General features: G+C 37.7%; 3 protein-coding genes across 4 annotated transcripts in view; 2 read left to right on the plus strand and 1 right to left on the minus strand.

Moving 5' to 3' along the window:
• The window catches only part of LOC113115415 (tyrosine-protein kinase receptor UFO-like), a 1,029,470-nt gene that overhangs the window by 677,538 nt on the left and 326,187 nt on the right, over positions 1-25,745 (plus strand). The window lies entirely within an intron of this gene.
• Positions 111-13,546, minus strand: ppm1lb (protein phosphatase, Mg2+/Mn2+ dependent, 1Lb). Its single transcript, XM_026283005.1, has 4 exons — positions 12,837-13,546; positions 4,985-5,159; positions 3,362-3,523; positions 111-1,223 (listed from the first exon to the last, which is right to left on the minus strand). The coding sequence occupies exons 1-4, from the start codon at positions 13,191-13,193 to the stop codon at positions 874-876; spliced, it is 1,044 nt and encodes a 347-aa protein (XP_026138790.1). The 5' UTR covers positions 13,194-13,546; the 3' UTR covers positions 111-873.
• nmd3 (NMD3 ribosome export adaptor) lies at positions 15,081-25,147 on the plus strand. The gene is made up of 16 exons (XM_026282990.1): positions 15,081-15,229; positions 15,712-15,757; positions 15,873-16,007; positions 16,935-17,031; positions 17,126-17,206; positions 17,285-17,413; positions 18,270-18,360; positions 18,457-18,535; positions 18,663-18,759; positions 19,128-19,245; positions 19,917-20,062; positions 21,010-21,122; positions 21,219-21,291; positions 22,038-22,144; positions 24,331-24,401; positions 24,487-25,147. The coding sequence occupies exons 2-16, from the start codon at positions 15,714-15,716 to the stop codon at positions 24,618-24,620; spliced, it is 1,515 nt and encodes a 504-aa protein (XP_026138775.1). The 5' UTR covers positions 15,081-15,229; positions 15,712-15,713; the 3' UTR covers positions 24,621-25,147.

Genomic DNA, 25,745 nt, shown 5'->3' on the forward strand with positions numbered 1-25,745 from the left:
TATCTATCTATCTATCTATCTATCTATCTATCCATCCATCCATCCATCCATCCATCCATCTGCTGTTTCCAGCAAGCAAATCTATAAAATGTAACACTGGAGACAAGGACTTTCATCAATATATATTTTTATTACAGTTTTATGTTTTTGTCTTTCACTAATTACATGTTCCCCTTTCAACAGTTTCATTAACGCAACAAAACAAATACAAACTGTACTTAACCATTCTTCAACATATAACAGCATTTTAAAGAAAAGTATTTTTTCAGTCATGTAAGAGTAAGATGCATCATTTACATGTTCACCTGGAGTTAATATTTAATATAAACATTCGTATTGTTAGTTTTGTCTCAGAAAGACATCAATCGATTGAGTTTCGATGTGCATATGACACGTGCAGACACTGTAACACAAATGCAGGACAACACAACACTTCTGGCAAATAAATTCATCATAAGAGCATTTTAATTCAAATAAGGCAACATACTTGGATTCAAATCTTCCATTAATCATATTGAATCATAAGACTGTAAATCAAATATACCTGAAATATTATCAAGGTGTTTTTCTGGAGACAATCATCACCATTTAACTTTAGCTCATTATAAATGTATTTGTATTAACAGAAAATAACCGTTTTTGAACAGTTTTTTATGAAAGAGCTGCACAAAGATTCATTTTTATGTTCCATAGGGGAGCTGTTCCTTCAATGAGGAAGTAATTGCTTAGATTTGTAATATTCAATTTAAATACAAATAGTTGCTTCTCCAAAAAATTAAATTTTATCTTATGTTAAACTTATGCATAATTATATTCACTCATTCATTAAAACATGTTTTCATTCCCTAATCACACGTGAGAGCTGATTCTTCTTCACTGGCCGGGGGCCTTGGAGCCTCTCTTACTGAACTTGACCACCATCACGGTGATGTTGTCTGGACAGCCGCGGGAAAACGCCTGAAGGACGATGCTCTTCGCACCGAAGTGCGGTTCATCCAGATGCGCTTTAATGAAATGCACGGCTTCCTCGTTGCTGAAGGCGTCCCAGAGTCCATCTGACGCTAGGATCATGAACTGAGGCTGTAGTTTGTCCAGGTCAAAGGTCAGAACGTCGGGGTCAGGGATCAGCACGTTCAGGTTCTTCAGTGGGTAGTCACCGAGTGACCGTGACATGGCCAGAACGCCCTGCACTCGCCACGAGCCATTAAAACTGATGAAGCCACCTACAGCAGAGAAACTCATTACTTTCAGCAGGACAATCACTTCAAGTCTTTTAAGAAATACACTCTTTTCTCTCTTTTCCACACAAACACCCACACAGAAATACAAACACACACACAAACAAACACCCACACATAAACACAAACACCTACTCACAAACATAAACACAAACAGCCACACATAAACACCTACACACCTACACACAAACACCTACACACAAACATAAACACAAACACCCACACAGAAATACAAACACCCACACAAACAAACACCCACACATAAACACAAACACCTACTCACAAACATAAACACAAACACCCACACAGAAATACAAACACCCACACAAACAAACACCCACACCTACACACAAACACCTACACACAAACATAAACACAAACACCCACACAGAAATACAAACACCCACACAAACAAACACCCACACCTACACACAAACACCTACACACAAACATAAACACAAACACCCACACATAAACACCTACACACAAACACCTACACACAAACATAAACACAAACACCCACACAGAAATACAAACACACACACAAACAAACACCCACACATAAACACAAACACCTACACACAAACATAAACACAAACAGCCACACATAAATACAAACACCTAAACACAAACATAAACACAAACACCCACACAGAAATACAAACACCCACACATAAACACAAACACCTACACACAAACATAAACACAAACACCCACACAGAAATACAAACACACACAAACACCCACAAAGAAATACAAACACACAAACATACACAAATACAGACACAAACACCCACACACAAACACCAAAACAGAAATACAAACATACACAAATACAGACACACAAACACCCACACAGAAATAGAAATACAAACACACAAACACCCACACACAAACATGCACAAATACAAACACCCACACACAAAAATACACACACAAACATACATAAATACAAACACACAAACACCCATACATACACAAATAGAAACACACACACACACACACAAACACACACACACACACACAAAAAAACATACAAACACACACACTCACACACTCTTACACAAACCTGTAAATAATCTTTGTTATAATAATAATCTTAATAATCTTCAGCTTCATCATTCACATCAAAAAGACCAAAAAAAAATGTATTATTTATTATTTGCTCATAAAATAAGTTGTTTTTGCTGTTTTGACCTATGTAACGTTATTCTAATAAACCAGTGACATTTCTCAGTCAGGGTATCTGCAGGATTTTTTAAATCACCTGCACAAATAAAGATGAATACTGTATGAGTGGGGTAAAGCAATGTCTGTGGTAACATACTGAGCTGTAAAATTACTGTAGAAAGCATGAATTACAGATACAGGTTTCACAAGGACATGTTTCTAAAATGATAAACTTCACACTTCAGACTTTTTTAAGAAAAGGAATGAGTCAAAAGTATCAATTATTATCAACCAATTATTATATTAATTAACATATAAATATATGTTTTTGTTTTGCTTCTTTATATTTGTATAATGTGTTGATTTTCGCTGTGGTCTGAACAAAAAGAGCAGACAGGTTTATTGAAAATACCAGCAGGTGGCACTAGGGATGCACCGAAACTAAAATACTCGCTCAGAGCCGAACAAAATGAAGCACTGGGCCCAAGGACAAACACCCATCAGGGTTTTTGGCATTATTTGCCCACGTATTTTGCCATTTATTTTCACCGTTGCATAATTTAAACAGTGTACAAATAAATGCATCCTTTCTGAGCAGAAGAGACTGCTTTTAAAAGCATTAGAAAACATTACAGATCCCAATTTGCACACTATCTGTGAATGTTATAATACATGTATTAAAAGAGCTGTTGCAACTATTATTATTATGGTCTTACCTTTTATATTACAACAGGAAAATTACAATACTAACATTTATGAATGTTGATGGAGGTGTTGCTTTTTGTGTTGTGTAGCCGTGGCCTTAATTTTGATCAAACTAATCTTAAGATTAAGACTTAAGTTTTTTAAGTTCCAATAGCACAGCAGCCAAACTAATGTTGGGGGTCAAGCTTTAACAATAAGAATAACTACACAAATCGCACTAGCAGAGATGAAACAGACGAGCTGCTCACCTGCTTTCTTGATTCTCCTCCGCTCTTTGAGGTTGTAGGGTTTGTGGTCATGTGACAGCGGGACAACATTACCGTCTTTATCACACAGAACCGCCCTGGAATCCCCAACATTAGCCACAGTCAGCTCCTTCTCAGACAGCAGAGCCACCAGACACGTGGTGCCTGACCGAGACACAAGCCAGCTCAAATCAGTTTAAAACACTCTTAACCAGACCATAGTTACACTTTTACGGATTACATATGATTTACACGACAGCTGTACATCTACTGATTCTCCCTAATTCCTCTTGTAATGTTCCTTTCTAAAATAGTCCAGTGTTTATACACACTCAGAAACTCTTCCAGGTTTGTGGAGGTTCACACAGAGATCAGTCAGTAATCATGTGGCTACACTGCATTTGATCACTGGACATACACAAATCATTTCATGCTTAATAACTGTTCAACATTGCATCGATTAGAAATGAACACATTGTCTTTATCTGAATTAGCAACCAGTAGGTTTTTTAACCACGTCTTTAGAAGGCTTTCAGACACATTAAAATGCACAAATTCATTAAATTAAACTTATTTAGCATCTGATCCTCTTCCACCTTATATATTTTATTAAGTGGCTTATTTTAATTTAACATTTTTATGATTTAATTAGCTTTTCATTAAACTCATAAACCCCCTGTTCCTTCACAAACCCGTTTGAGAAACCTTGACATTATATTATGTTTAAATGCACTTAATGTTGTTAATAACAATGAAACCATATATTTTCTCTATCTATGTATTTTTATATCAATATGGTACAATATTATTCTATTTAAATCAATGCAATAAACGAGATATGTCCAAAGTAATCTAAGAGTAGTTTGATTACATTACCTAAAATGTGTATTTTATTACATTACTAGCTGCAGTTTTTGTCATGTGATTTGGAATCAGTAACGGATTACAATTAGTAAGTGTCTGGTTCGAGCAGTGCCACTCACAGTATGTAGTGAATGGGTGCCGTCAGATTGAGAGTCCAATCAGCAGATAAAAACATCTTGTGAAGCCAAAAGCTGCGTGTTCGTAAGAAACACATCCGTCATTAAGGGTGTGTTTACACTTGGTGTTAAGAAACAGTTGACAAGTGCTTTTTAAGTAAATAAACAAGCTGTCAGTGTGTAGTTACAAAGCCAAGTTGCTATGACAACAGCTGCAACAGTAGCCTAGCGCTGCAGAAATGTCCAGAAGGAGGAAGTTGGCTTTTGAAGTTAACAGTCTGTAACACACTGGAGGAAGTGTTATTCTGGATTATAGACTCTATGTGTTTGAGTTAAAATCATCTTAATGCTGGATGTGTTTCCTCTTTTGTCTCCTCCAGATGTTCACTGATGGACTGCTGTGGATTATTGTGATTTTTTTATCAGACTCTCATTCTGACGGCACCCATTCACTGCAGAGCATCCATTGATGACACACTGATGCAGTGCTACATTTCTACAAATCTGATGAAGGAAAAAATGTTGCAAGGCCCGAGGGTGAGCACATTGTAATGTTCCCTCAGTGTCGTGCTCAGCTCTGAGGTCTAATGCTTGTAGACTAAATAAACCTTCATCAGACCACAGGTTCACTGCTGTGAGCTCTCACCGGCTTCATCGAAGGAGGCCGACAGTTTCTCCAGGATCTCTTTGTCCATGTCCAGTATCTGCTGTTTGAGGATGGACTGACGGGTCAGAGCGCTGTTCTCCTTCTGCGTCTCGTACCGCTGGAGCTGCTGCTGTAACATGACGGGGAGATGTGCCTTGGCATACTCTGCTGCCGCCTGACACACAAACACACAACAGAGACGTTTATTCATCCGCTCGACAGAGTCTGACCCTTCAGATCATGTGTGTATGTGCTTCACTGACAGGAGCTAGTTCACGTGTCTTGGTGTAAACAGGCCTAAAGGACACAGATGGTTCGAAGAGAAGTATTTTAATCTGGATATAAACTCTGGTAAAAGTCAGCGAGTAGCCCGGATGCTTCCTGCGCTCTGACGAACCTCAGGGGAATATTAATTACACGCACATCATTAGTGGCCTTAGAGCGCTAGAGATGATCAGATGAAGAGATGCACATTAGATACAACTGGTGCACGTTTATCAATCTACAGTTATAGATGACAGCTGTGTTTGGAGGTTTTACCATATTTAGCTCACTTCTGGGTACAGATCGGTCTTCGAAGTATGGTTAAACAGACGCACACAAACACAGAGATGAGTCAAAATGTCCTGATAATTTACTGACCCCATCACATCTGATGCTCATGTCGTTTAACATACTAAACACCGACCAATGAGAAGCATTTTTCACACTACACTTGCTTTACACCATCTACCACCAAACGAATGACACAGCAGTCCAAGGACAGACGGAAACCCAGTGAACGAAGAAAATTAACTCGTTTCACTACACTATCCATATTTTACTACATGTTGCTTTGCTGGCCGTGAATGCATGCAATCCACGATGAATCCTAAACCATATATGTGCTTCCTTTAAGTTTCCTCCAGAGAAACTGTAATTGGCACGGTCTGCTTTATTTGTTCCCTTTGCTCTGCTGGAGCTTGAATGCTTCTGTTCTTTTATATGTTTCGTTTACACACGTTTTTAACCAAAATAAAGCCTTATAACGTCAGCTTGTTCAGAAATCATGACAAAAACTTGATTATTAAAGATAACGCCTTTCTCATTAAACCTCATTTAAATAAGCAAATATTCAAATATTGTTTTATTTTATATTTAAATATTCGAATGCAATACATTTTTGAAAAATGCACATCCCTAGTGTAAACATATCATCTCGCCTCATTCTCGTGAACCCGAAACCCTTTTACGTAACACCCCAGTTGTTTTTACGAATTGCACAGAATGGATTACTGGTTATAATGGGACCTGTACTGTTGGTCTCTGCTGGTAATTGTTCTGCAGTCGGTGGCTTGTTTAAACCACAGATTCTTAAAGGAATTGGCCCAAAACACACCGCAGGAAACATCTGTGTGTAAGTTATTTGTAGTGGAAAGCATCAGGCTTTCTGTGATGCTTTCTATTGTTGTTTTCAGCAGGATAGTTCCTCACACTTGCGTTTAACTCAACTGATTCATCTGGTTTTTAACCTGACAAAAGCATTCATTACTAACGAACCATTCATTGCCACATATGAGTAACAGTGAGAGACTTTCTATTTTTGGGTGAACTAACCGCTCAGATGTTTCAAATCACAAAGCACTTCAGCTTTCTGCATGTGTTATGGATTTTGATCAAAGAATGTCAGTCCCCTCTGACTTAACCAAAATATTCTGTCCATATGATCGTGGATCTTAGTCCCGACATGTGCTGAAGGGGGCTTTCCTTTCATCCAATGACAATCTGATTTAAAACGGACTGCACAACTGTCAGCAATCACACACACACACACACACACACCTGCAGTGTTTCAGGACATGCATGCATCAGTGCTGTATGGAGTGTGTAACATCAGCTTTATGAGAAAATCGCTAGATCTTACTGTAGTGGAAAAGTGCGAGCTGAACTAGGGTCTACTCTGATTTGAGTTATTCCCAACTAGGCCAACACTTAGCTTGCACACAGATCGAAAGAAGTTCATTAATGTTCTTCAGGTTTATTCCACAGTGTGTGTGTGAGAGCGTCTTATTAAATGGACAGAAACCATCTGCAGCAGTCTGGAGAATAGCATCAGTGTCCAAACATGTGCTGAGCAGAAGCAGTTCTTCACCTTTAGAGGAGCACAGATGTGTGCATGAAAAATACCATCATTCGGTTTGAGAGCAGACGTCTGATGCCACTGGGTGCCACCAACCTGTTACCAGCAACCAGCAGCTGCACTACTTTAACCACAACTAATGTAAGAGCCGTTCAGGAGAGAGACGGAAACTGTGAGCGGAAATCAGTGCATTAAAGAGGAAACTGAGAGAACAGTGAGAGGTCATGTCCAAGGCAAGTTTGAGTGTGCTGTTAACAATCGAGTGCACTCAGATGCACAGTTCTCTCTCTCGTCTCCTCACATACTGACGCTCGGTCAGGACCCCTTGGACTCGCTTTTTGACCTGCAGGGTCCTTTCATTTGTTTGCCTTGATATAATAGTTTGCATGCATTTGTAAAAAAACAGAAGTCATGTTCTATAAAGTTCTACTTTCATTGGAGCACCTAAGCTTACCCCTACCCTTAACCTACCCACTTTTTTTTTTGCACAAACTGACCATTAAAAAGCAGTATAAAGGTATTACAAACCAGTCGTGATGCATTCCAAATCTTCTGAAGCCATACGAGTAAAAGATAAGGCTTAACACAATTAATTAGTTAAGAGAAAATAACGCATTATACTATTTTAAAGCAGGTATTGTACTAGCCCCGCCCCCAGACTTTTACATCATCATACAGTTCATACAGTTGATGTTGACAGAGGCTAACAGGCTAACAACCCCATTAATGGAAAGTATTATGCCCTAAAATTCAAGATATTAGGGCAAAAAATTATTATATCATATGATAAGGGTTACTTATCACACCAGCAGCGAGAGCAATATTACGAGTGTTGTTTTAATTAAATTAATATTGTTTTATATTTTAAACACAATATTTTTGCCAACAGAAAACATTACCTAAAGCCACAGCAGAATTGTTGAGCATCTCAGAGCAGCATAGTTTCGCGTTTTGAACAAATTGGGTGAATCAATTATTCAAAGGTCCATTCATAAAGTGAGCCGTTTAATCAGATCTTGAATGAATCAGCTGTTTGAACGATTCAATGAATGACTCATATAGACATTTATTACTGCCACCTGCTTAGTTTCTTATTTAGAAGGGATTAAAAGGGATAGTTCACCCAAAATGTTTTAATTATGTCATAATTTCCTCAAACCTGAATGACTTACTTTACTTTCTTTTGTGGAACATGAAAGAAGGTACTTTAAAGACTGTTTTGGATACCAAGGACTTTCATTGCAAAAACGAAACAATACATTCTCAATTTATCTTCTTTTACGTCTTTTTATGCTGTTGTAACCTAAACATATGTGTGTAAAAGTTTTATGTAGAATCAAATCAAGTATTTCTTTCTAAGGCTACTATTTGTAATGTCTATTAATACTTTCTAATTTAAACACAAAATAGCTTTAAATAATCTTTTGAGGGTATAATTTAATAATGAAGATAACATTCCCAGTGCCTTTTGCGTCAGTATATTGATCCCAAAGGTTTCTTATTTAAAGCAATGGAGGACTCTGCGCAATGAAAATTAATACTAAAGGGTCCTGAGTTTGAAGTGAGAATGAAGCTATGTTTCCATCCACCTACTTTTATGCGCATTTTGGATGATCGCATTAACAAAACAACAACAAAAAAAAAAACGCTGGATGGAAATGTCAAGAAAGTGGCGATTTTGTTCTCTTTGAATCATTGGATTGAGGCTAACACAATAATTTGCTATAAAATTAGAAGGACACAATTCCCAAGAATATCATTATATGCTCACACATTAAGATTTGTACTCATGGAAATTACTAAAGTAGGTCATTATACACAATACTTTTGGCAATATAGGCTAATGTATGTCTAAACAGCCATTTACTAAATAAATTAAGCCAACTTATTTGGTTTCTCTAGCCAATGTTTTTTTTTTATATAAATAATTTTTAATGAAAATACATGTATTAACGTACCAAAAGTATAGGTATCGACAAAAAAACAAAACAAATGATTGTATTATCATCAATACAATCCCCTGTTTGACATGCAGACGTTCACTAAATGCTCACACAAATGCTCAACCACATACTCTCACACATGCATACATTAGCACTTATCTAACGCTCATCCAGACGCTCGCCCACACCTCATCAAGAGCTCACATGTGCTCCTCTTAACACATGCACTCATCCAATGGTTCACACTTACACTCACCCACACATTCATCCATAATCTTGAGTCATGAGGTCTGAAATTACATGCACGATTGTGCAGTTTTACTCTCTTTTGTGTATAATGCACTCCATCCAGGGTTCTTACAGAAACTGCTAATCAAATTCCAGGACTTTCAAGCACTACTTTTTGGTTTTCAAGGACTAAAATCTGAGATCTTACCTATCAAACGATTTTGTTATTATTTTTCAAATCCTAATAAACTAATAGCAGTAAATGGCACAAATAAAGTGCAGCACAAAAGCATGCAACGACTGTGGCAACTTTATCATTTGAAAGGATATTATGGCAAAGTTATCGCTTTCCTTATTCAACTGATTTTTGTTTTCATGAAAATTATTGACCTGAAAAATGAAAGTTGTATCATACACTTGGGAAATTATGAGCTGTATCACCACTTATCAACACTTGGGAGTGTGACAATACACTTAGCAACACACACACACTTGGTTCACTAGAAGGAGACAATATTTTAATACTATTTGTAAATGACAAACTATTTCTTTTGGACCCACTTTATATTAAGTGGCCTTAACTACTATGTACTATGTACTTACACAGTATAGTCAACATGACTCTGTTCCTCTTTCAGGCTTGAACTGATGGTAAAACTAAGGACATTATTAACTGTCTATACATTTATTTTGAAAGATGAAGCTCGTGATTATGGAAAGGGGCGTTAGATTTCCGACGAGTGCTTGCGGTGTTCGGCCAATCACAATGCACTGGGTCAGTTGGCCAATCAGAGCAGACTGTGCTTGTCAGAAGGCGGGACTTTGTAGAAAACTGTGTGTTTGAGAGAGACGGGGGAATAGAGGACATACAATAATGTACAGTATTTGAAAAATAAGGTTTTTTAAACATTAAAACTTGGCAACATGTTCTGTTACACCAAATACACAAAATAATGATCTTTAAAAAAGCATCATATGACCTCTTTAAAATCGCGATGTACAACTAATCGCATACTTAGAAAAATGTTGATGAGATCTCCGGTGTTGGCATAGGTTTATAAATGATTACGTCACAGATCTAGTGAGATAGTATGCAATGTTTTCCTAGATGAATGTTAAGCAACACAAGCTCACAGTATACGCAGAGGAAGAGTTTGTGTCCCGAGCTGCGCTCCACACTTGTAAATGATAACGACTGTGCTTTCATAACGCATCAAGAGAATCATCTACAGACCATCCTAGACAGATTCTTCTTTGGCTTAACTATCAGCCTCATCAAGACAAAAGTTTTATACCAGCCTGCACCAGGCAAGAAGACCACCAGAAGTTTTTATCGATCTTGCCTGATACATCTATAAAACACTGCAAAATCATTACAATAGAACCACTGCAAGGATTAAGATAAATGCTAATTTATTTGCTGTTTAAAAAATACAATATAATAAAAAATGCAGGTCCTGGATCAACTAGAGAATTTACACTTTAGGTTTTATTATTTTGTCTTTTTTCTATACGTTGCAAAACTGTTCTTGTGAAGTGTTTTTTGCCTATGCCTAAAAAATTTCACGAATTTTTTTTACGTGTTTTACAAATTATATGCAATATGTGATTAGACCATGCACCTTATTGTTGGTTATTGGTTGGCGCTCACAGACTGTTTTTAGATACACACTGATCATCAGTTGACGAGTGTCTGTGTGTTATTAATGTCATATAGAGATCTGATAACATAGTTGTTCATCACAGTACTATATTTACCATGATAGAAATAAACTCAAATTCCCCATTTAATGTATAGATGAAATATGCTGTGCTAATAATACATACAGCATAACACTTGCTATTCTCATTAAGAGCTGTGCTTGATGGAAAAGGGTAGTAGTATGACATAATGGCAATTGTGTTTATATTTAAGCATTAGCAGACACTTCTGAAACAACATTTGTTGAAAACTATTCTACAGCCTTAAGAACTTGAACGTGCACCAAATGAGACAGACACCAAATCAGTTCTGTATGTGAACAATTCTGCTGTAATGTCTACAAATAATGACCAAAGTGTGTGTGTGTGTGTGTGTGTGTGTGTGTGTGTGTGTGTGTGTGTGTGTGTGTGTGTGTGTGTGTGTGTGTGTGTGTGTGTGTGTGTGTGTGTGTGTGTGTGTGTGAAATCCAAACAGCTGTCATTTTCTCTTAAATATGTACAGCACAAGCATAATGCTTAATGTAATATAACTTCCAAACATTTCCAAATAAATAATGGAACAATGTTTAGTACTGGTGTAATATATTATTGGGGAAAATTTGACTCTTAAAAACTGTTATCTCATGTTCATTCAAACACGAGACCTTGTGCTGATGTCAATGCAAGCATTACATTTTATGGAAACCTAATATTTCAATAATCAACAGTATTCGGGACTAAACTGTCAGTGAATCTTTTATAAACGAAGGCCTTTTTTTGTCAAAAATCATTAGGATATTAAGTAAAGATCATGTTCCATGAAGATATTTTGTAAATTTCCTACTGTTCATATATCAAAACTTAATTGTTGATCAGTAATATGAATTGCTAAGAACTTCATTTGAACAACTTTAAAGATATTTAAATATTATTTTCTCAATATTTAGATTTTGTTTTTAGATATAGTTGTATCTCAGACAAATATTGTCCTCCTAAAAAACCAGACATCAATGGAGAGATGATTTATTCAGCTTTCAGATGACAAAAATTAACCCTTATGACTGATATTGTGGTTCAGACTCACAAATGTCCCAGGGTACACTTTTTACTAACAGTGCTCTTATTTTTGCACACTAATTTTGTGCTTGATACACACAAAAAAATTATTCTTATCCTAACCCTCACCTTGAATATGAACTAAAAAGTGCTTTTAACATACTTTCTCTGCATTTAAAAAAATATATATATATATATATGTTTTTTTTGTTAAATAGAGAGAAAGTATGTTAAAAGCACATTTTAGTTCATATTCACAGAATCATTTTTACTATAGGCTAAGTACAAAATTTGAGCGCAGATGCACAGACAGACAGACAGATGCATGCAAAGACAGACAGATAGACAGACAGACAGATGCATGCACAGACAGACAGACAGACAGATGCATGCACAGACAGACAAGACAGACAGACAGATGCATGCAAAGACAGACAGACAAATGCATGCACAGACAGACATATGCATGCAAAGACAGACAAGACAGACAGACAGATGCATGCAAAGACAGACAGACAGATGCATGCAAAGACAGACAGACAGATGCATGCACAGACAGACAAGACAGACAGACAGATGCATGCAAAGACAGACAGACAGATGCATGCAAAGACAGACAGACAGATGCATGCAGACAGACAGACAGACAGATGCATGCACAGACAGTAAGACAGATGCATTCAGACAGACAGACAGACAGATGCATGCACAGACAGACAGACAGATGCATGCACAGACAGACAGACAGATGCATGCACAGACAGATGCATTTACAGACAGGCAGACAGATGCATTTACAGACAGACAGACAGACAGACATGTTCACCTCTCCTCCATGCCCATCGAAGACGCCGTAGATGTTGGTGTGGCTCTGGTTGAGTGCGTCTGTGAGGATGTTGAACCTGTCCTCCATGTGATCCCTCCTGCCCTGGATGGAGTACACCGCTGCGCCGCTGCTCTTGTGCTGCCACGTCTTGGAGAACTCTTCATGCAGCACCCCCTCGCTGTGCATCATCTCCGCCACCCTGCCCTTCATCATGCTGACGGCGTCTCGGCTGGAGCGCAGGATGGTCTTCACCTCGAGGACGCTCCAGAACACCAGACTGCCCCCGAGCAGCAGCAGAGTCTGCGGCCGCAGCAGCACACCGCGCGCGCTCCGAGCCAGAAGAGCCAGCGGACTCATGCTGCCTCTCTCTCTCACACACACACACACACACTATATCTCACACTGAACTAATGACGACAGCGCATCACACACAGACGCTCCTGCTCTTCTCCACTGCGCTAATGACGCGTGCACTCATCAGAACCCTGTTCATGTCAAGACTTGTCCCTCCAAAATGATTAGTGCATGCAAGTTTGCTTTCTTTTTAAAACAATATCCAGATACAACGCTTGTTTCCCTTCAAAAATGGTAAATAAAGACCGTGTTTACTCCTCCGACGCGGCAGCGCGGGCAGGTGTTCTGTATAGCGGGTGCGCGCAATCCGCATGCTCGCGGCTCGGTGCAGCGCGCGCGCTTGTGTCAAGGTTGCCAAGTCTGCGGTTTTCCTGCGAACAGAGCTTTATCGCAGAGAAATTGATTTCCGGAAGTGTGCGTCGAAGCTGTGCATCGATTCTTCCGGTTATGTATATTTTTTCGATATGCTGCAATCACCTAGTTAAATAAAAGTCTGTTAAAATGAGCATCTGCAGGATGATTTGACAGATATTCTGATGATTTCAGCACACAGTGCTGCAGTGTGTAGAATAAGATCAGATATAACATATTTATTCATTGGTATTCAATTTGAAACATTTTTCTGCCATTTTCAGTCATTTCACTGTTTCTAATTCATGTATTATGCCGAAATAATTAGTTAAAATGTTTGTTCAAAACAACATTGTAAAATTTCTTTAAGGCAACACGCATTCATTCATCTATTTTAATACTGCTCTTACACAAATTCAACACGGTGTGTATAGTAAAACTATGGCAATACAAATGGAAATAAGTATGCAGAATAGATCAAATAAAACATGGTTAGTACATATTTACTATAGTAAAACCATAGTTAAATGTTGTAAGGGTGTTATCAGATATTTAAAAAATATAAACGGTATGAAATATGATCAGGAAGAAAAACACAGTTAATGAGATGATCTTGACTGCAGCAGGTTAGTTGAGAAATAAATGTGTTTATTATTCAGAAAGCACATCTGGACGGGAAATGTGTTAATAAGAACATTTCAGCTGTTGATGTGAGATGTAGATGTATCTAAACACTGTGTCTCTTACCAGATATAGGAAGTGTAACGCTGTATCTGGCTTATTAACAGTGTTGGGAAGGTTACTTTGGAAATGTAACAGGTTACAGATTAGTACTGCCTTTTACTTTGAGATCGATCTGAAGTTTAATGCAGATATAAAATCATCCTAATGCTGTTTTTGTAAACAAATCTTCGCATAACAACAGGAAACTCAGTGGTAGAGCATTACATTAGCAGCACAAAAGGTCATAGGTTCAATTCCAAGGGAACACACATACTGTTAAAGAAATTAATAATAACTTATAGCCTGAATGCACTGTAAGAAGCTTTGGATAAAAGCATCTGCTAAATGTATAAATGTAAATACACATCAACCCAAATAGGGTCATCTGATGAGCATGTGTCTTATTCTGTGTACTAAACTCCAGTCATATTGGTGTCTTTTTTGTATATGATATTTAACCCCTGCAATACCATTTTTTACACCGCAAACATCATTGGGCTAGTTTTTAGTAACAATTAGGGTTTTTGTTGTGTAAACCTGGCAACCCTGTGTGCTGAATTAGAGGGAGGACAGACAGTGAGACAGAACAGCTGCAGTCTCACACTTACACACACAAGGCCATGGGCTCACATGTGTTTATTTCAATTATAACGAAATAAGCAAACTTACAAATAAAAAAATGACATGAAATATTGTATTGATTTGCAGCTATTTAACCAATGTGAGAAAGGGGTGATATGAAACAGCTTATGAGGAATCACTAGCTGGAACAACAGTCAGTTTTATTACTCGCATTTACTCTCAGGCGCATGCCGGGCAGCTATAGGGGTCCTGTCATTCCGACATCGTGTCGTGACGTCACCGGCGGGCGTCGGTCTCAGCGCAGACACATGTGCTGTGTTCGTGTAACGTTCATCAAAAGTTATTAATCATATTGAAGTGGTTATCGCCGATTCTCCAGCACAGTGAGTACTGGTCTAGTGTTTCTATATAATGACACACACCTCACTAAACAGCGCTGAGGTGACCTGATCGTTAGTACCGTGCTACAGTCACGTGTCAGATGATAATACACACATTACTTTCATCCATATAATAGTATAAAAAACACACATCAGAAGATACAGGGAGAATCCAAGAAGCACTACTCTCTTCTGTTAGACTTTCCCGGGAGTTTTTGGTTTTAAAATCAAATGTATCGCTGTCGAACGATTAATCGCATCCCAAATACCTTTTTTTTTTTTTGTTCACATGATTGTGTGTGTGTATTTAATATATAAACTCAGCATATTTTTCTTAAATATACTGTGTGTGTGTGTGTTAGTTTAAATATGCATCATAAACATACACAGTACTCACACATGTGTTACACAAACAAACTTTTATTTTGGATGTGATTAATCGCATTATTGACAGTTGAGTTATGATCTGTGGTGTGTTGTTGTAGTCATGGAGTACATGCAAGCCCCCCCATCAAGCAGCCAAGGCCACATGTGAGTATTACAGTGTTTTTCAGAGGTTCTTCTCCTCTCATTCTGAATGAGCTGCTTTGATTGAGATGATTGGGTCATTGTGATTCACTCGTTCTGCTTTTCTCTGGGCTTGCAGACTCTGCTGCATGTGTGGCATCGCCATTCCTCCAAACCCAGCCAACATGTGCGTCTCCTGCTTGAGGAACAAAGTGGACATCTCCGAAGGGATTCCCAAACAAGTCACCGTGCACTTCTGCAGACAGTGTGAACGGTACGCTGGAGTCACCCGAATCAACTTATCAGCCCAAGAGTGTAAACTATGACCATGTCTGAGACGGTGAGAGTGGAGTTAGGGCTGGAGCACAGCTGAGAAACAAGAGCTTAACTCAGAACTGATAATGACATTTGATTCCAAAGCCATGTCATGAAGAAGTAAAATTTGTAATTTTTATGGTTGATCACTAGGTGGGACCATTTACCCTTTAGATATGCATGTGCAAAAAAAATGAGGTTGCTTGATTATATGGTGTCACGGCTTTGCAGTCAAAAAAATGTAGTTTTAATGGAAGTCAATGGGGCAAAAACAGCCACGAACAGTAAATGAGGGAGAAAAATTAAAATCTAATGCTGCACAAAAACTAACAATGCATCAAAGCCAGTCTTGTTACTAATCTTTGACATGCCCAAGACTGTGATAAAAGGTAAAAAAATATCCAGCCAAAATCACTTTTTATATTGAAAATATGTAATTTTGTGTGTTTTTCCCCCCAAATCAGTGACATAATTTATGAACTTGGTAATTAAAGAATTAAAATATTTGATTTTATTTAAACATTTGGTAGTTTTGATCAGGACTGAGGCTGATTAATAGATTTATGCAAAAAAGTTTGAAAAAAATATTTATCTGAAACATTTTTACAGCGTTTTCATTTAGTGGATGTTTTCATCCACGAGCATAACTAAAGGGTAGTGAATTTGCCCACAGTGTAGTGTTATGTTTTTGAAAAATTTCAAAGCACTTTACCAAAGCACTATGTGTAAAAATAAGATTTGTCACCACAAATCATTCCATTAGCTGAAACACAGAGAAAGTTGTGGCCAAAATAGGTATGAATGCTAATACTCCATGCCGTTATCTAGCTCTAAAGCGTGTGTGTGTGTCGATGAGGTGTAGATGAGTGTTTTCTGGTGTGTGTAGGTACCTGCAGCCTCCAGGGACGTGGCTCCAGTGCGCTCTGGAGTCCAGGGAGCTTCTGGCTCTGTGTCTTAAGAAACTCAAGGCTTCCATGACCAAGGTTAGTATCTCACATCATCATCATCATCATCATCACATCACGTGGAGGACGGCTGATGCTGAGCTCACCGTGCGTTTCGTTTATCACCCTCAAGGTCAGACTGATCGACGCTGGCTTCTTGTGGACGGAGCCGCACTCGAAGAGGATCAAGATGAAGCTGAGCATCCAGAAGGAGGTAGTGTAGGAGATCTGTAGAGCGAGGTGACTCCAGATGGACCGTGTTTCAGTGAGACTCGTGTGTGTGTGTGTGTAGGTGATGAACGGAGCCATCCTGCAGCAGGTGTTCGTGGTGGAGTTCGTCATTCAGCCTCAGATGTGTGACGACTGTCATCGAGTGGAGGCCAAAGACTTCTGGAAGGCAGTCGTGCAAGTCAGACAGAAGGTACACGCAGGAGACACAAGCCTGGAGCAGAACACCGCTACAGTATTCATCTTATACTACTGGGTCATTGAATGCTTCAATCTGATTGGCTGAATGTTCTGAGGTGTAAGAAAATGTAGTTCCATGCAGGTCTTGACCACATTACAGTTCATATCACTCCGCCAAATGATTTGAGTTATTTCAAAGCTCCTTACAGCCTACAACAACAACACTAGCCAAACAATTCAATATAGTAAACCATAGGATAAAAACGACTAATCTAAAATATTTAATCTTAATGTTAAATTGCATTGAATTGAAAGCATAGTAAGAGTTACAATCACTTTATTGTGACATTTGTCATTATGCTAATTAGGTCTTAAAGTGACAGCAGCCTAATATACCTGCTGGATCAGTGTATGTTTAATTTACACAGCGTTTTGTTTTATATTGAATTTGAGAGGTTTTAATTTATAGAGTATGTACAATTCGCTCATTTTATTTTTGCCCATTGGTCAGTAAGAATGTTTTACGCATGTAAAAACACAATAAAATGTAATATGCTCCCTTATGTATTTTAATATGTACATGTAGGAATAAGCATGTTTGTATTTTTTACATAAATATTGTTACATCTCATGACAATGAAAATGACAATCTCAACAATTTAGACATTTCTCCAAAATCTTAGTATAAAAGTAGAAAGGTTTTTCTCTGAGACACAACAGTTCTGCTGGAACTATTCTCATCAGCTAAACCCATTTCTGTTTTCGCTTTCAGACAGAATCATTCACATTTACCTTCTGTGTTCATTATTTAAAGTGTTTCTGTTTCTCCGTGCCTTCAGCGTTGTATTGTTTACTTCTCCTTTCTTCAGACTGTCCACAAAAAGACCTTCTACTACCTGGAGCAGCTGATCCTGAAGCACAAGCTGCATCAGAGCACAGTGCGCATCAAGGAGATTCATGGTACCTTTCCCTCCGTGTTTGTCTGAAGCGGTGTTATGAGTTCTGGTCATGGTCTAACCCATCTGTGGTGTTCTTCCTTTCTAATATCTCTGACAGAGGGCATTGATTTTTACTACGCCTCTAAGCAGCACGCTCAGAAGATGGTGGATTTCCTGCAGTGCACCGTTCCCTGCAGGTCTGAAAAGAGCTGAGAAACGGCACACATACACCATGCACTTAGTTTAGTTCAGGGTACGGTTGAAGGGAAGCATGAGAAAGAGCTAATCAAAGCCCTGTTGTGATGAGTGTTTATTACACTTCAGGTCGAAGGCGTCTCAGCGCTTGATCTCTCATGATGTTCACACCAATACCTACAACTACAAGAGCACCTTCTCTGTGGAGATTGTTCCTGTGTGCAAGGTAAACCTCCTTTAGTCATTCATGATGACTGTTTTATTGGGTTTTATTTTCATTATCTGTTGATGCATGTTGTGCCGGCTGCATGTTATAATGTTACGCATACGTTTCTTTTCTCACTTCACCTGAGCCGTTAGCATCTGTGTTTATATGGACATAGTTGTGAACCGGATTCGGTGTACATATAAGGATCAGTACACTAAACATCACACATCCTGCGATGTGTAATAATATGGATGCTGAAACGATGTATCGTGTAGCTCTGCCGTCAGAAGAACAGGATAATCATTGGGACCCATGGATTGAGTTCACATGTAATGCATCGCTTCTGAGAATAACAATCCCGTATGTACCTTGTGTGTATCTGGCAGGATAACGTGGTGTGTCTGTCTCCACGGCTCGCCCAGAGTCTGGGAAACATGGGTCAGGTGTGTGTCTGCATCCGGGTCACCAGCTCGATACACCTGATCGACCCCAACACCCTGCAGAGTGAGTTACTGAACCGAACTTGAATGCATTTATTCACTTAGGGCATGCTGAAAATGACAAATAAATCAAATAAAAAAAGCTATTTAGACCAATACCATTAAGATACTTGTGTTTTTGAATATATAAAGCAGTGTCCATGATCCAGAGTCTGGCAGTAAGTGTTAGGAGCTCATTTTTACTCCACCCCATATCCTGAAGAGTCTGTCTTACAGAGATCGACTAAAACTGAGCTCCTGAAACTTTGGAAGATAACTTCTTCAAACTGTGGTACAAGTAATTGGGTCACATATTGGAAATGCATTTTCTGAGCCGATAATAATCAGAAATGTTTCTTGAGCAGTAAATCATCATATTATTGTGATTTCTGAAGATCATGTGACACTGAAGACTGGAGGAATGATGCTGAAAATACAGCAGAGCATCACAGAAATACATTACACTTTAACACAGATTCACACAGAAAACAGATGATTTAACCTGAAATAGACAAGTCTAACTCTTCTTCTGTATTTCTTAACAAATAAAATCTTATCGACTCTAAACGGTTGAAGGATAAGTGTGTGTATAATACATTAATATAGTCATATCCTGCTCAAAACCTGTTGTCCATGATAACGTCCAGGTCTTTAGAGGATGTGACTTTATTTACTGTAGTGTGTGTTTGATTTCAGTCGCTGAGGTGGAGGGGAACACATTCTGGCGTCACCCGTTCAGCAGTCTGTGCAGCCCTCGGCAGCTGGAGGAGTTCATCGTGATGGACATCGACATCATCAGAGGTCAGAGGTTAGGAGCCGGCGCCGGGCTCAGATCCAATAAGGTAAAACTTCTACAAACTCTAATAAACAAGCAGCAATGAGTACTAAAGTGAAGTGGAAGTGTTGTTGTTTTTAAATCTTGTTGTTCTCTAAATGATTAGTCAGCTATACTGTGTTCAGGATACTCTGTATCATTAGGCATCATGTTCATAACCCTATCAGATGCATTTCATATGGATGCATCTCCTTCGCTAAGAGACACTCCAGTACATGGAGGCCCAGAAGGGCTTGGGATCATCTGAACACAGAATGATGTATTTCAGTGTAACCTGAGCGCCTGGGTTATCTCTGGATTGTCTTACACCGTCGTGCATCAGCCCTGTTCTGCTTCTCATGTACTACACACTTACCCTAACAGGACAAATGAATTTGTTACATTATAACTGAAGTACAGAGTTATGAGATGCATTATGGTCATATTTTCTTGACCTCGTAAGGACTCTAGCTGCTGCATTTTGGACGACCTGTAGCTTGTTTATTGAAGAAGCAGGACAACCACCTAGAAGTGCATTACAATAGTCCAGTCTAGAGGTCATGAATGCATGAACTAGCTTTTCTGCATCAGAAACAGATAACATGTTTCGTAGCTTGGCAATGTTTCTTAGATGGAAGAATGCAGTTTTTATAACATTGGAAATATGATTTTCAAAAGACAAGTTGCTGTCTAATATAACACCCAGATTTCTGACTGTAGAGGAAGTAACAGTACATCCGTCTAGTTTTTTATTGTTTGTGGTCCAATAAGTAATATCTCGTTGAGATATATTGCTGAGTATCATCAGCATAACAGTGGAAACTAATTCCGTATTTTCTAATAATATTACCAATGTATATTGAAAATAGCAGAGGAACTAGGACAGATCCTTGTGGCACTCCATATTTTACTGGCAATAATTGAGATGACTCCCCAAATAAAGTGAGAATGATCTCTTCGTGTTTGTGTTTGCAGCACACGTTGGCTGAGGTTTGGGTTCAGAAGACGTCAGAGATGGACTCCAGGCATCAGTATCACTGCAGAACGTTCCTGGGTCACCTGCTGAACATCGGAGATCTGGTGCTGGGGTCAGTTCACATGCCTCACTTCAGTGATTTAATGCAGAAAACGGGGAATAAGTTGATTGTAACATGCTTGTCTTTTTGTTGTTTTATACACCTTAGTTTTGATTTTGCCAATGCCAATATCAATGATGAGTTCCTCAATAAGATGAACCCTCACCATGTTCCTGATGTGGTAAGACTCATGATTACAACTCATCTGCATGTAAATGATGTGCAGGACATTTAAAAAATACAGTGGCCCCAAAAAGTGTTTAGACACTCAAACAATTCTCCATGCTGTTGGATAAGATTACAAATATAATATGCAAAGGAACACTGCATAATCTTTAAACTTACTTTAAAAAAAAATGTATAAACTTACTTTCAGAGGTAGTTTTGCAGTGGTATTTTATTTTTTTATTTTTTATTTTTTTTGTCCACTACAGTAGGTTTTGGGTCAGAAATTATAGCCTTGAAGCAGAAAAGATGCATTTCATTGATCAAAAGTGACAGTAAAGACATTTAAATTGTTACCAAAATTATTTAGAAAATTCAGCTTTGCCATCACGGGGAACAAAAACAATGTTACATTAGAAAACACCTTATTTTAAATTATAATTATTTTAGAAGAGAATTGACTTCTTTCAAAAACATAAAAAAAAATGTATCAACCCCAAACATTTGAATGATAGTTAGTCAGTCACTCAATCTGTATAAACTGAAAATATAAAAAAATAAATAAAAAAACATACTTGATATATGAAGATAACATTTACATTGTCAGAATTTGGCAGAACTACGCTTTTATTGAAAGCGACTTGTATTGCATTCAACATACAATAATTTCTTGTTTTTTTCTGGAAATCGGTCCCATGACTGTGACATTGCTAGCTACAGGAATATGTTGAACTTGAATGATGATATTAATAATAATACCAGGTGCTGATTAAGAAGAGTTATGACCGCATGAAGCGGGTGAAGAACCGCGTGTGGAAGCTGAAGGAGCTGGAGCGAGAGAGAGAAGCTACAGACACCGATGATGAGAGGTGAACACAGATCTCACATTCACCCATCTAACTTCTTTCACTATAATGCAAAACAAATTAATAAATCATAGCTGTATTTGTTGAATGCTAATCTGAAAGGGGGAAAAAAATGCAAAAAGCTCTTCACTACAACAGATAAAAAGTGCAGTGAGGTGAATTTAATCGGAATTGAGAAAAATGACAATTACAAGACCATGAGAACTTTGGAGAGCATTGGAGTCAGTTCATAGCGTTAATAAGTCTGCATGTTCTCCATGTGTCTGTGAATGAATGGTGTGGCTTCATCTGATACACAAGCAACTTCATCTTCAGAGCTGCTCGGAGAGCATTAAATCCTAAAACGCAGAATCCCAAAAATGTTGATCTTTTTATGCTTAATATTTCTCCTATATCTGGAGTATATATATGACCACACATTGTCATCTCGGGTTAAAAAAAGAGCGTGCATGTAAATGTTCATGTTAGCTAATGCATTAACAAATGATAACGTACTGTGAATTGTTGCGTACTGTATATAAAAAGCAAAACACTGACTGCGCTTGTCTGAATAACTTTAGTAGCTTTAATAAGACTGGAAGCTCTCTTTATGTTGCTTTGCTTTTCATTTTATAACTGCATCTGGTCTTTATGAATATTTACTTAAAATGCCATGTATCCTTAAATTATAATGAGCTTTAATATTTTCACTTGTTTAGTAGAATAAAAGGGTGTCGAAAGCAATTAGTTTTTCCTGTGATATTAAAAACAATAATCAAGAATCATAAAAATTCACTGTAGTATTTATGTACTTTAGCATAAAACTAGAGTTGTTCCGATTCCGATACTAGTATCGGAAATATCTCCGATACCACAACAAATTCTGGCATCGGCATCGGCGAGTACATGAACCCATATACCGATCCGATACCATTTTCTTAAAAAAGACCTAGTTATGACCGCAAGCTTTGCCTAACCGCTGCACGGTTCTTCTTCGCTGCTCAAAATGCATTGAAAACACAGGAAGTTGTGCTGTGTTGCCACAAGCAACCCCTGTTTAGAGCAGCGAAGAAGAAATGAAAACGCGTTAGCAGCCCTTATCTAAATATGACTGGATCACTCATCACATTCTAAACTGCCAAAAGACAGTGAAGCCGCTACTATATTATAGATCAGTGGTTAGCAGTATGTCTCTGTAGTACCGGTAGTTACAGACTCTCGAGTATATTCAGTACCGGCAGCTGCGTTCAGTCGCTTCCGTGTAAGTCAAAACGCAGGGCTCCAGACAGTAGCCGAATATATACTAGTGTCTGTGAATATTAAACTGCAAAATACTATTTAAATATTACTCCCGCAAAATCTACATCTCTGTGGGTGACTGGCACAGATGCGCGAGAGCTCGCTGTTTTGTAGTCTCTGCTGTGTGTCATGAGGACACGAACGCATAAACCCTCACTTCATGAGAATTTACCGTTTCATTTGAGAATACTGTCATATCATAAACACAGACACTCAAAGATCTTCATGGCAGCCCATTAAAATAAATGTTTGGTTTACATGAGTAAATTGACAATATATAAAGCTACTGTTGTAGCCTACAGTAATAATAATACATCTCTATAATAATAATAATTATGCCTAGATGGTTGCTTGTTTTTTACTTGTTTTTTACTTGTTAGAGATTATCTGATTAATAGATCTTTTTTTATATTCCTAGACTTATTTGTTGCAGTTTTTTTATACAGTTATATTGTAAAACTTAAATACCTTTTTTAGTTTGCGGTGTTAGATTTTTGGCTGCGTTTGAAGTTCTTTTTTGCATAAGAAAATAAATAATACTGTCAAATTCATGTTAGATAATAAAAATACTGTAATAAATACAGTAGTTCACCATGTATTTGTTCATGTTTTATTGAGGGATCTGTCTGAAGCACACCATAAAAAAATTCTAGCAATTTACACAGGGCTAGTAGTATATACAGCTGTATATACAGATATACACCCAGGTATCGGATCAGTACTCGGTATCGGCCGATACCCTGAGCCCAGGTATCGGAATCGGTATCGGGAAGAGAAAAAGGGTATCGGAACATCTCTACATAAAACAACTTTAACTTGAATTGAAACGTCAGTCATCGTTATCCTATCAGATTTAGGTTTTGTTGCCTGTTTGATGATGATGATGATGATGATGATATTTTCTTTTATAGACAATACAATGAATTCCTGGAGGACCTGGAGGAAGATGAGCTGCTGAGGAAGAACGTCAACATCTTCAGAGGTGAAGAACACACCAGAACTGATCACGCATCTCTTGAATTAATATTCTCCGTGAACTCATCCCAGAATCATTTTTCCCTGTACAGATGCTTCAAAGGTCCCTGTGGAGAGCGAGACGGATGACGAGGGCGCTCCCAGGATCTCTCTGGAGGAGATGATGGAGGATCTGAGTCTGAGTGACGCCACCGGTGGAGCAGGAGCCGATATGATGACTGATTAATGAACAGCACTGTAGGAGAAAACACACGCGCCATTCATTCTCATGCTTCCTGGTATGCTGGTGCAGTGATGCAGTGCTATAATAAACAAGATATTTAAACCCTGCCCCTATATTACAAATAAAGAGAGATTGGTTGACTCAGAAGGGAAAATGCTGTCATTTACACATCCTCAGATCTTATAAACACTGAATTATGTACATTTAGGATATATTTTAGTGCAGACTTCTTAAAGATCAACTTTTGTTTTGACGTCCTTTTGATTCACCATTGACTAGTATTTCATCACCAATGGCTGCTGCACCTTTAATAGTCTTAGGTTTTTCTCTGCCTGATTGTTGAACTAAATTTGGATCACGACTAGTTTCTAAGTTATTTAATTCCTTCGACAGCGTTATTGAACGTAGTCTCTATGTGAGTTTCATTACCCATTTAGGGAATGTCGGAAACGTATTTTTCCCCACTGGTCAAATTTAAACTCTAGTAGAGATGTTAATATTCAACCAAAATAAAAATTAAACAAATTTGATTGTGTGTTAGTGCATCATAACTTGTTTGTTTTAATATAACTCATGTATGAAGGCTATGTTTTGGCTATAACAGCTAAAATAGACAGATTATAGCTTTTATTGATTTTTATTTTATTTTATTGAATATTTTATATACAGTGTGTGTGTGTGTGTGTGTATATATATATATATATATATATATATATATATATATATATATATATATATATATATATATATATATATATATATATATATATACACACACACACACAATTATGGATGAGCACCACTGAAATTTAAGGGTTAAGTAATTTTTTGCTTTGTTTCCAAGTTATTTTTAAGATGTTTGGTGTATGATTGAAGTACTTTATCATATCAGCCAAAATTGCTTTGAGAGAAAAAATAGAAACTATAAAGGGCTAACTTGTATTTGTGTACACTCAATAAATACAAAATACTGTGCTTTTGTAAAATAAAGCGTTTTCAGCTATTTTGGTTTTCTTGTTAGTATTAATTAAGTGAAACATTTTTTGTGTAAGCTCTTATTTATATTTATTTATTTATATATATATATATATATATATATATATATATATATATATATATACACACACA

The sequence above is a fragment of the Carassius auratus genome, chromosome 15, assembly GCF_003368295.1.
Source record: "Carassius auratus strain Wakin chromosome 15, ASM336829v1, whole genome shotgun sequence".
NCBI lineage: Eukaryota > Metazoa > Chordata > Actinopteri > Cypriniformes > Cyprinidae > Carassius > Carassius auratus.